The sequence below is a fragment of the Camelus bactrianus genome, chromosome 15 (assembly GCF_048773025.1).
Source record: "Camelus bactrianus isolate YW-2024 breed Bactrian camel chromosome 15, ASM4877302v1, whole genome shotgun sequence".
Classification (NCBI taxonomy): Eukaryota; Metazoa; Chordata; class Mammalia; order Artiodactyla; family Camelidae; genus Camelus; species Camelus bactrianus.
In genome coordinates, this window is record NC_133553.1 from 52,539,563 (window position 1) to 52,552,094 (window position 12,532).

Here is a 12,532-nt window from a genome sequence, read left to right on the forward strand (position 1 = left end):
GCAGACGCTAAATAGTGGATGAGCCGCCCGGTCCGGGGACCTACGGGGCTCCTTACCCTACCGGCCGCCTCCTTTTCATGTGATAGTAATCAGAGACTTTTCCGTTACGTGAGGCTCTCAACAAAAGATCGTAATTCCAGCAGCTTTGTTTGGGAAGGTACCACCGCTGCAGGCGCGTCCTGAGCCCGGCCAGGGGGTCGGGGCTCTGCGGCGGCCGGTGGGTGGGGGGCCGCGGCCGGCCGGCCTCCCCTGCGCCCCTCGTGGTACAGCCTGCGTTTCCTCTACAATGCTGTTATGCTAATCAGGTGACATCACCGCCGGGCGCACGGCGAGTGGCTCCTGATTAAATTACAAACCGGCGGCCGCCACGGGCAGCCGGGAGGAGGTGTGTGAGCTGCGCCCGCGAGCTCCCGGGCTTGGCGACCAGGGCGTGCTTAGGATTGGCCATATTTTCAAAAAATTTAAAGTAGGGCTTGCGCCTCCCTCCCTCCGCCCTCCCTCCCCTCCTCAGTCATTTATTTCAAGGTTAGAGCCGAGGGCCACGAAAGGAAGGAAAGCAACAAGGAATTAGATGCGTGAGTGGCCGGGCTAAGGTGGACTCTCCTGCGGCCAACTTGCTATCAGATCACCCCGCTGGACTTTCAGACCGGAATGGGGCTTGCCTAAGGTCCAGCCCTTTTAGCCCGGGCCGGGAGCCAAGCATTGCGGAAGCTGCTGCGTGTTGGATGGGGGTAGGAGGGGGCCGGAGCGGGATTTCCACCGTGCAGCCCGCCGGGGCGTTACGCCGGGCATAATGGAATTGCACAGGACGTCTAGCATCTCCGGGCCGCTGTCGCCGGCTTACACGGGGCAGGTGCCTTACAACTACAACCAGCTGGAAGGGAGATTCAAGCAGCTACAAGGTAAGCCCCCCTCTCAAAGGCCGGGCCTGCCCTGGAGCCGTACCTCCGGGAGGTTCTGAGGCTTTATTTGTGCCATATGGTACGTGACCCTAATGAAGACCGCCAGCGGCTCGCCCGGCCCCAAAGCCTCTGGTTGGCTGCGAGCACCCCATTCACTACTTAAAGGAGACAGTTTCTCACTCTCTTCTCCAGAAAAGCCACCATTTGGAGTCTCCCTCCCTCCCTCCCTCTCTCTCTCCAGTTTCCCTTTGGCTTTCTTGGTTGGCAGGTATCTGATGCCCACTGCACACACATTTTCTGCCCTTTTAGCTGTCTTGCATCTTGCCGTATCGGTGCTAATAAACCTATTAGCATGCAAGTATTTGATTCCCGGTAGCCTCCGTCTCCCAGCCCCCATCCTCTTACCTCTCGGAAGCCTAAAGGTGTAAAGTGCACCACCGGACACCCTGTAGAACAATAGCAAAGGGGAGGAGGGAGTGGTCTTTTTGTTCCTAAGCTTTGGGTAAATTACAGTTTTGATTCTGAAGCTTAATTTTAACTCTTTTGATGTATTGTGTTGGGATAGAGCCTTCCCATCAATTTAGTGGGCTGTGTAATTTATAATAAAAACCATTATTGTCATTCCAATGCTTTGGGTTGGATTAGTTGGATCAATTACAGGTTACTTGGAGTCTGTGTGAGTCTCAGACAAACTGAATGACTCTAATATTTTACCTCACATATTTTTATGGAGAGCGGTGTGTGGGGTGAGGGCCTGCAGCGGGAGTGGCCCCTGCAGCCTTTGGCCCTGCCAGCGGGCCTGGCCGGCCACGTCTTGGAGCTTATACATGAGAAAGGATTCCTCACTGAAGACAGGACTCCTTCGGTTAGGAAGCCCCTGGAAGTGGTAGGATGGGAATGGCTCTAGTGGGAAAAGTAGCCTTTGCAGACCTTGTATGTTTCTTATTTTAACTCCTCTTGGTGCCACAAATGTGGTTCCTGTGAGGAGGAGGAGGAAGGAAGGAAGCAGCTCCGTCCTAGAATGTTTTCACTGGGAAGAGGGGGGATGAGATCTTTCATTCACAGGTTTATTTGTCTTGTGAAATAGTTGACAGTAACGACACTTTTCTGGAAAACAAGAGGCAGAGCAGGACGTGATTTTAAACATTTGCTGGGCTTGCTGCATTCCTGAGGCAGTTAGCTCAGGGGAAGCTCCGTATCTTTGCTTCATTCCTCTTGAGCTCTCTGAAGGTAGAATTTGCTTTTTGGAAAACTTAGTGGAGGCCAGGGGTGGTGAGGGGAACTTGTAGGTGGTAAATGGATGAGTTGGGGGGGGGGGGTGTCCGTTATCTTCTGGGTGTGTGATCAAAGGCCCAGAGTTTGAGGTTTGAGGTTTGAGAGTCTGAGAATTCAGAATGCACCTCTTCTTCAAACGACCCAGGCTCCCTCCTTCATTGTGTCCCACTGCTGAGAGCGCACCCATGAGGATCCTGGATCAGAAGACCTGTCCTCAGTGTCCAGCCAGCCCCCTCCTGCAGTCTCAGAAGAAATGCAAAACCAAATAGAAAATAGAAGAAGGTGTGGGGAGGAGTGTGCCCACAGGCCCACCCATAACAAAAGGCTGTTATTCTGAAGGGTTGGAGTGTGGCTGTAAAACTGCTCACTGACGAGGGTGGAGCTTACACACAGGAAATGTCTTAAACCGTCCTCTCTGGAAAAGTAAAATTTAAATTAAAAAAGTGGGGTGCCTCTGATATTTTACGTTGTGTTTCCCAAGGAAATTATTTCAAAAGGGGCAAGCTTCACGTTTTGTGTGATTTTTTTGTTTTAATGACCTTTGTCCCCTAACTTAGTTCCAGATAACTTTCTTATTTCTAAATATTGTGGTTTTAGGGTTGCACAAGTTTAGTGTTGGTATTTCTATAACAGAAAACCACCCATGTTGAGGAACTGAGAAAGTGTGAATTAACGCTCAAGTGTGGTGGATCCCAGGAGAATTATGAACAGTTGGCATCGTCCTTAGTAACAAATGGAATTGACTGCATTTTAAGCAATTTTAGGAATATTTTTGATAACCTTTTCCCATCCCCACCTTCCACTCACAGTCTGGTATTTGTTACTTACTGTTTAGTATTTGTAGTTCTTCCAGTCATCACATCTTTGATATAGATTCTATCTGCCAATTTAATTTTGTGCATGCCTACTAAGCTGCCTTTTTCCTCTTTAATCTTTCCTAGTACTTATACTCCTCTATTGTCAAACGGCTCATCTGAATCAGTACTGGTTTTTTTTTTTTTTTAAGTGCTTCTTATATGAACTTATTCATTTAGCGTCTACACCTGAGAGTCTGAAAGTACTGTAGTTTTTGTAGGAGTTATTTCTGCATTTTTGTTGGTTTCAAATATTTTCACACTGGATTCTAGAAATTTCAGGAGGGATCAGACTGAGTTTTGATGTTCTAGCTAAGGGAAATACGATATTAAAATGAGTCTGGTCTTTTAGATTAAAATTGTTTCTTCTAGATTTATTGGTAAGTAATAAGCAAGTGTGATTAAAAATAAACTTCATTGATGTAAGGGATTGAGGTGCAGAGTCATGTCTTGCGTACTGATAACTCCTTGTAGAAGACCACAGCCAGGACTTTCCGCCCCTGATGGCTTTGAACATTACCCACTGACACCCAGCAGGCACCTGATGGGCACACCCAACATGCACTCAAGCTCTCTTTCAAGTTTTTCACCTGCAAGATTAAGTTACCACCTTCCTCAGAGTCTGTTCATCTATCTTATAAAGTTGGAGTCATTGTTTGGTTTTTCTTTTTTAAAAGAGGCATGCTGAAACACAACAGAATTCAACCTCATGTGTTTTTTAAAAAATGTGTTTGTAGTAACAGAGGTTCCTGATGATACCTTTTCTCCAGTTTCACATCAGCTGGCTCCACTCCTTATGAGGCAGACCTCCTGCTACGTCTCTCCTCGGAAACCGTGGCTCCTGCCTATTGTGTAAATTAAATTCCAGGCTCCTCACCCTGGCACTCAGGACCCTCCTCCAAATGGCCCCAGACCACGAAATTCCGATTCCAGCTCTTACATTCCAACCCAACCAAATAAATCTTCCAGGTGGGCAGGCCTGCAGCTCTTCATGAAACCCAGCCCTGGGTTTTGCCTTCATAGTCTGCCTTCTGCCTCAAGGGCCCTGCCCTTCCCTTTTCCTGATAGAAATCCTTCCTGCAGTTTAAGACTGTGCTTACATTCCATTATTCCATAATGCTTCTCCTTGGCTCCTCATTGAGTTGGTGGGGAAAAGGTCTCTTGGGGTGTTTGCCACACACCAGACAAGTTAGTAGGAGCTTTGCCTGTGGTGTCTCATGTTGTCTTCACAGCACATGTATGAGGTTGTTTTTTAATTAAAGTTTTTAATTTAAGTTCTTAGTTATAGTTGATGTACAGTTTATATGTTACAGGTGTACAATATAGTGATTCACTTTTTATTTGTGTTATACTTTATAGTATTATAAATATTGGCTATATTTGGCTGTATTCCCTGTGTTTTACAATATATCCTTGTAGTTTATTTGTAATAGTTTGTACCTCTTAATCCCTTACCCCCACATTGCCCCTCCTCCCCAGGTTTGAGAGATAAGATGGAGTTGAACAGCTTGTCCCGGGTCCCAGGTACTGTTGATGTCAGGCTGCACATTGTTGTTCTCGAAATTTCTACTCCCAGACTTCTAGATATTAATATTGTATTTCTGCCATAAAAGAGGCAGGGTGACCTTGTGAAATGCTTTCCCCAACCTCCTTCCCTCGCCTGCCTGCCAGCCCTGTAGAGCGCTGATTCTGTCAGTTCTGGCCATCGAGTGGAGTTGTAACAGCATCAAAATGAACTTTTTCTGCCTCCTTTGCAGCCTGACCATGACTCCAGCACCTGGCGTTTCTGGAGAAGGTGCTTTCTCTTAACTGTTCTGGCTCAGTGAATTTGTCGCACTGTCCAGAAGGAGCTGTGAAGTGGCCTGTTTTTACTGGGAGGGAGGGGACATAGAGGGAGACTGAAGAGTTGCAGGCCATGGGAGGGAGTTTATTACATGCTGTCTCAGGGTTGCCTTTAATTTCTTCATTTTTTGATTTCTTAACTGCTAGGGAAAGAATATTGCTGGGTGTACACCCATGGATCATGATGAAAATGTATTCTTAGGTTTTTAAGAAGAACTTTCCGGATTGTTACGGTACCTAGATGTTTTTCTCGTGTAATTTCTTAAACCTTAGAGAAAGATTGCTGGGTTTACACCTGCTTGTCATAAGGAAAACTTAAAGTTCTTAGATATAAAGTAATAGCCTTCAAATAGGTCCCATTGTGACAGTGAAAAGGTTTGGTGACAAATGATAACCCTGGTTTTTTAGGGGAGAGGGCAGGATTTATAAGAACATTCCTGGATTTACTGAAAGCATAAAAGATTGGGGTTTTGGTTTGGATAGCTTCCAATACTGTACTATGATACTGTGGACTTTCTAAGGCCAGAAAACTTTGTAGTATAAGCCATCAATTGAAAAAAAAACAAAAAAACAAACCCTCCTTTCACCAGTTACCTGAGTTTCAGCTCAAAATTTAGAGGTTCCTAATGGGTTTGTGAATTGGGATCCTTTTTGAATGATGTCCCCCTACTGCTACTAGTTATTATTAATATGTATAGTACTTAACGTTAGTATGTATCATCTTGCTTAATTAACTAAATGAGATTATTCAAAGTACCCAGCATGGAATCTAGTACTTAATAAGTTCTAAATAAGTGGGTATTTCCTTAGATTAATAATAATCCTAGAATAAAAGATATTCTATTACTTTCTGTAGATAAATAAACAAATCATTGGATTGAGATCAACCAGTATGAGGCGATCTCTGGAATCCAGGTTTTCTGACTCCAGATTTGATCTCCTCCTGTAGGACCACAAAGTGTGGGTTAGGCATGAGCCATGACACAGTTACCCAGCTATCGTGACTGCGTTAAAACTAACGAGCTCAGAAGAGCTTCGGGACATGCGGTGCTCTCGGGTTTTGTTGAGCTAGGAACACTGACAGACAAGGAACACTGATTCCTTGAGCTTAAGTCCAGTGTTTGGGAGGACTGCTGAAAGGACTCTTGGAGACCAGTCAGGAGGAAGGGGAGGGTAATAGATAACACCTTTTGAGGAGGAGACACCACTTTACTTAGGGCATTGAAATAACGGGACTCTGAATACCCTTCTACTGAGGAAGCTTTTTGAATGACTGTGTTCCCAATTTTTCACCTCTTCTCGTGCCTTGGGCCTGGGAAGGCATCTGTTCACAGCCCCACTGCCGCCTCCTCTGTGTGAGCCTCTCTGTGGTTTCCTAAAGCGTTTCCCCCCTGCCCCATGCAGCTGCCTCAGCTCTCTAGGGCAGGCCCTGATAAGGAATCTCCTTCCTGCAAAATCTCTTGGGATTTGACTCCAGTCGACCTTCCCACCTCCAGCTCCAGCTGCTCCTTACTCCACGGTACCCATGGTGCCCTCGACCTCCCCTGCGTTTTCCTGGCCTTGAGACCCTGCTCTCCTTGTTTCTGCCCCTGGGAATTAGTTCTTGTGTCGGGGTCATTTTTTTGAGGTTCAGTTCAGATGCCATTAAAATTCTCAGTATTCCTTGAGGGAGAGGCGATCAGAATCTCTGCTTGGATTCTTTTCCTTTGAGATTTAAAGTCTGAGCACTTGGTCATTCTCCTTTGATTTTGCTTTTGTTTCCGGTTTGAGTCTCTGCCTCTTTGTTTTCCTTACATTTTACAAAGTCTGGGAGCATAAAGAAAAAAGTCTGATGTACCCATAGCAGTCACTAAGTATCTGTTAAGGAGTAAATGAATGAAGTTAGTATTATGGACTGCTTTATCACAGTGGTTCTCAAAATGAGACTAGCAGCAGCAGCAGCATGACCGGAACTTGACAGAAATATATATTCTCAGGCCCCGCTTCTGACTTTCTGAATCGGAAACTCTGTGGGTGGGGCCTAGTAATAAGTTTTTAGCTAGCCCGCCAGGTGACTGGTGCACTAAAAGTTTGAGATCATTTGTATACTTTTTGTAATTTGGGGGTGGGAAGGTTTGGGAGGAACACATGGCAGGAATTCCTCCCAGATGGGAGCAAGTATTGTATCTGATTTCTTATTGAAGAATGAAGAGCTGGGGAAAAGTATGTTTTAGAACAAAATTGTGTAGTAGTGGAAAAGGAACTTAGTGAGTCAGGAATGAACTCTACCCTCCTGAATTAGAGAAGCCATCTAACATCCGTGGGCCTCAGCCACCTCAGCTCCCAAATGAGGTTAACACTGTGTCAGAGCTTCAGGTTTCCAGGGGACCATGGCTTCACACCCACTCATCTATTCCAACTGGAATCACTCCTGTGCACATTATCAAAATACACAGGTAGACCTCAGCCATTTTTAGATCTGAGGGCCTTGTCTCCCTTTGGCCTGACAAGTTTCTGTCAACTCTTAGAAGCCCCAGTGATGAAAAACTGATGACAGGGGAAATAAATGGTAGGGGCATTGTAAAGCCTTTTTCTGACTTCAATATTCTTTGCTTGATCGGCTTAATTACAACTTTGGCAGTTGTTTGTATATCATGGGTGCAAAGGACTTGCCATGTAAAGGTACATTAGTTGGTCACCAATCTGGGCTACTTTATGTAAAGCAAGAAGACTCCTAGGAAATCAGATCATAAAATGAAACTGATCTAAGCAATATAGGGCTTGCGTTTGTGGTTCTGCTTGTTTATTAACACATATTTTTGACTGCCTGCTTTTCAGTGAGCACCTGTCCTCTGGTTAGGAAGTGTGTGAACGTGTTTCAGCTATGTTGGAAATGCTGACCGAGCTGACTGATGAGTAGAAGCAAGTGGAGAAGTAAACTTGGTCCAGGTGAGGGACCCGGGTAGGGGAATTCAAGCTGGGCCAGGGTGGCCAGAGTTTAGAGTGCAGAGTGAGGAAGGATAACAGACAAATGCCAGAGGATGCATGGTCCTATGTGTCAAGTTACAGAGCTGGAAAGTAAGGCAGGTGGTGGGAGGCTACTGAAGGATTTTAAATAAAAGAGTGACTTGTTCGGACTCTTTTTTTTCCCCTTAAAGACAGGCTGATCTGATTCCTGAGTACAGTGATTGTTGTGGAGGGTGGGTGGTGGTCAAGAGAGGAATCAGGAGGTCCTTTAGGAGGCTGTGGCATTGTTGTGGTGAGAAACTTGGAAACAACATACCCTCCTTGAATTTTGAACTGCAAGTACTTAGAACCTTATTACTCAGTGGGGTCTCTAGGTGACCTGGGAGTGTGTTAGAAATGCAGAGTCTCAGGCTCACTCCAGACCTCCTGACTCATATAATTTCATTTTAACAAGGTCCCCAAGTGGTTTGTATGCACAGTCAAGTCTAAGAAGCTCTGCCTTGGAAATCATCTCTGCCTGCCCCTCTTCCCCATGGGCCAAGAGGGAAATAGTCCTAGAAAGGCTGTGACCTTTCTGAGGTTTCACATTTGTGTTTCATTTATAGTCTGCATTAAAGGAAGGAGTTGTATGTGTGTTTTTTTAAAGTAAACTGGGTCCTTTAAGTAACTATAAAAATAATCTAGTATCCAAATGAATAATAGTTAATTAAAGGGAGTTTAGTGTTACCCCAGCAGATTACAGGGCTTTAAAGCATGGTTGGCTAATTCTTAGCTTTGAAACTCTTTGTAGAATTTGGCTAGGATTTTCTTACTTGCTAATCCTGCAGTTCTAGAAATTTGTGAGGTTAAAAAAAACACAGGTTTTTTTTTCATCTATCCATTTGGTATTAATGTACAGAAATACTCTGGGCTACATTATCTATGTTCTTCCAGAATTTCAACACGGTGTCCTGGGAAGTAGAGGCTTATCAGTCCATACTTGATTCATGACTTAAACCTTTTGTATACTTTTAAACTATTTTTTAAGCAAAAATACTCCCTTCCTGCCCCCACTCCATCTTAGTAAAATGGTCCTAACTACATGACTGTTGCTGGTCTTGCAGTTGGTCAGACTTTAGTCCAGTTGCACGTTTGTCAGACTTACCCAGCAGTGCCTTCAGGTTTTGGTGTTAAAGGTGGATTTGAAATACATTAGATGTCTGTTACTTGGTAAGTGCTCATTTCCTGTGAGTCTGCAGGTGAAGCTTCAAAATTACTGGTTATTGATTAGGTAGGGGAGAAAAAGCACCTGCTACAACTTGTCGGCCAAAATCTTTTGCCCCTTAGAAGAAAGAAAAGGGGTGGGAAGATGAGTGACTTCTCTTCCGGACTGGCGCCACTCCAGAACCTTTCTGATGAGGAAGGGGCGTGGGTCGTGAAAGCAGCAGTCAGGAGGTGACTCAGACGGTGTTCCTTCAAAGGCAGGGTTGAAGGTTATTCATAGACAAAAGTCACATTCCAGCTCTTCTTTGTGTTACTCCAGAATATTTTTACATTTATTATTTCACAGTCATATTATGTTACCTCCAAATGAAAGAATAATTCATGTAAAATCCTGTAGCCCCAACAAATCTTAACTTTCTGATAGTTCTTTTCTACATACAATTTAACATGGTTATTATAATCATTATATAGACTTAGTTTTGTCTTGGTATCTTTTTTTTTTTTTTTTACTTAACATTGTAAACTTTTACTATGTGGTATTTCTATGCCTCTTGACAAATTGCTTTCCAAATCAGGACGATTTATTTACCAGCCTGAGCCAGCTATCTCTCCTGTGGGATGGTGGGTAAAATGAGTTCTATGTAATAAGGTTGTCAGAAGAATAAGCAAGATTCTCCATGGAAATTTTTCAGGCACAGTACCTGGTGCGCAGCTGGCCCCCAGTCATCAGGGACAGGCTTTATTATTACAGGTCCTAGGGAGGTCAAGCAGTGCCCTGCAGGGCAAGAGTTTTGAACTTGAGGCTTCAACCCCCACCCCACCCCACCCCTGAAACCTGTTCTGGGTGTGGCTTCCTTCAGTGTGTTTAGAAGAGCATTGAGTTGGCCCGAAAGTGCACCCAGCTGAAACACCCCCTTTTAGTGTTCCCCTTTAGAAAGTACACAGGGTTGGAGGCAGTCACTTGAGTCTGGTTACTTTTGATGTAGGTTGAGGACACGGTGGCAGTGCCTCTCCCAAGTTCATCAAAAGAATGCAAAGCGGTTAGTGCCGCATCCAGGGCGTCCGGCACGTTGTCAGAGATGCCGGCCGTGGCCAAACTCACTTTAACTGCCCTCTGTAGATTCTTGAATGCCTCTACTGTGTGTGCTTTTGAAAGGCCTTTCTTTGCCTTTCTCTCTCTCTCTCCCCCAACCTTGTTTTCAAGAGGCACAGGACCTTTAAGTAGCAAATCCAGTAATCACACACAGTGGCACGGAGACACAGACTGGCCTATATTTGGTCTCACAAAGGCCTTGTGAAAGATCTGGCCTTAAAGTCTTTTTTTAAACGCTTAAATGATGCAAGTGGAAAGTTAATTTGAGGATCACTGAGGCACGATTCATTCATGAAGAATGTGAGCAAAACATAAAAAGTCCAGAGGCCCTGATCTTCCCTGGTGGCAAGGAAGTTACACAGGCTGTGTCATTATTTGGGTGAATTTTACCCCCCCACTGAGAGTGCAGTTGTGATGGAGTTTTGGAGTGAGAACTATCAGTTTAAGTATACAACTAGTTGCAGGAGTGTGTGTGTGTGTGTGTGTGTGTGTGTGTGTGTGTGTGTGTGTGTGTGTGTGTGTGTGTTTGGCCTGAAATCCTTACACAAACTATTGACAGTATTTTGGTGACACTGACAAGCAAATGGTGGTTATCCTTTGGAATGTAGCCTTGGCATTTTGCATTAGATTTTTTTTAAAAGAAAAACTTTTAAAAGTTTTTGTGGAGTCTTTTAAAGTCTGAACTGTTAAATGCCAGTGAGATTCTGTGGATTGCTAGCTTGAACATATAGTAGTTGAGAGGTGAATACAAATCTCGTGCAAAGTGTGTTTCTGGTGCTTAAAAACGAACGGTGCCCTGATTTTTATTGAGGGAGACGTTTATTCCTACAGAGGTTTAAACAACTTGCTATAAAAAAAAAATCAGTCTTGCAGTGGTAGAGAGAGATAATGTATTATCTGCGAACAAGTGCCAAGCTGATGAGATCCCAGCTGCAGAGTCTGTGGCAGAGAGTAGGCGGCAGTGGCTGGGGGAGCAGTCGGGGAGAGTGGCCAGAACCTGGCAGTGGTGAGAAGGCTGTGTTGGAGTTAGAACATCTTAGCTCTTGTTTCAGAAACACGAGGGTGGTGGAAAGCACGTGGGCTGTGGATTCACATAAGGCAGCGTTCAAATCTTGGCTCCACCAGTGACCTCACTGAGCCCCATTTTCTTCCTCTGTAAAAACTGGGAAGAATAAGGAGCCCTTGGGGTGGTTGGGAAGCTTGAATTAGGATATTATATAAGTCAGGTGACCGGCTCATCCCCGTTTGACAGAGACTTTCCCAGTTTAGCACTGAGCGTTCCACATCCAGGGACTCTCCTTGAGTCCCAGACAAGCTGGGTGATGTACGAAAGCACCTGTTACTATGAGTGGAGGACAGAGGAGGATGTCTGTGTGTTAGCTCATCCCTGCATCCCTTCCTTGGCCCATAAACAAAGCAATATATGAATGCATGAGTCAAGTAATGAAGCAGTAATGCACACAGACCTGTTTTAAAGTGAGTTAGCGGCTCTCCTTCCCTGTTGCCTCTTATTCCCTGAGGAAGGAGGTGGCCTTACCAGCCATGTAGTAAATAGTGTGTTGAATGAAGGAATGAATCACTCACGATAATGATTTTGGCTCTGTGAGGTAGCTAAGCTATAACTTAGGAAGGGCTTATCTCAGTCTGTCTACTTTTCTGATAAAATGAAATTTTGATAGGACCCCAGGGACCTCCCTCAAAGAGCCCTTGTACTTTGCAGGTCACTGGGGAATTTACTTAACTCTGGTGGAAAGCAGAGGAGAGGGAAACCCACAGGACTACCGGATTTGGAGAGAGGAACTCTTCCCCCCAAATGAATTAGGCATCAGGTTATTGCTTCATTTTTGTTTTCTTTTTCCTTTGAGTGGGATGTGAGCAAGAGCAGTTGGACCAGGAGAAGAATTTAAGGGTAATGCTAATACACAGCAAAAGAGGTAAAAGTGCGCGAAACTGCAGTCCATTCTTCTAGGTGTGGTAGCCATTCAGAGTTTTATATTGTGTGACTGTAAATACAACAAATGCCACTTCTCTAATGCGAATATGCGTTTGCTCACGGTGATGCCGTGTGAGTAATGCCTTTCTAGAAGCCAGGCAGTTAATAATACTCTGAGCAAATAAAGGTAGGGCCTCAAATTTAGATACCAGAGAAATGTGCAAGGGTAGCCTTTTAAACTGAAGAAACAGCCACAAGAAAACTAATTTTGGCCCGAGAACTGCTACTCCCCAGCCCTCAGTGCCTTCCAATCTCTACTCCCGCCTTAAAAAAAAAATGGTTTTCATCTGCAAATAAATATGATTTCAATTTTGAGACAGGAGGTTATTTTTTCCCTTGAAACACAAGGAAGCAATTTCTAAAAGTCATACTCGTTCCTTAGTGGGCTTGACTGCAGCCAGTCTCGACTAGGAGTTCTTGGCCC

At 44.7% G+C, this 12,532-nt stretch overlaps 1 protein-coding gene across 6 annotated transcripts in view; it reads left to right on the forward strand.

Annotated features, from left to right (window-relative positions):
* SPTBN1 (spectrin beta, non-erythrocytic 1) overlaps positions 1–12,532 on the forward strand; it is a 184,551-nt gene that overhangs the window by 81,902 nt on the left and 90,117 nt on the right. Inside the window, exon 4 of one of the 6 annotated variants that reach the window (XM_074341142.1) lies at positions 808–902. The exons of 4 other annotated variants lie outside the window; for them this stretch is intronic. In XM_074341142.1, coding sequence (XP_074197243.1) covers positions 808–902 — 95 coding nt within the window. Of the gene's footprint in view, positions 1–407; positions 903–12,532 lie in introns of those variants that run through there. One more of the 6 variants, XM_074341140.1, reaches the window with a different exon arrangement.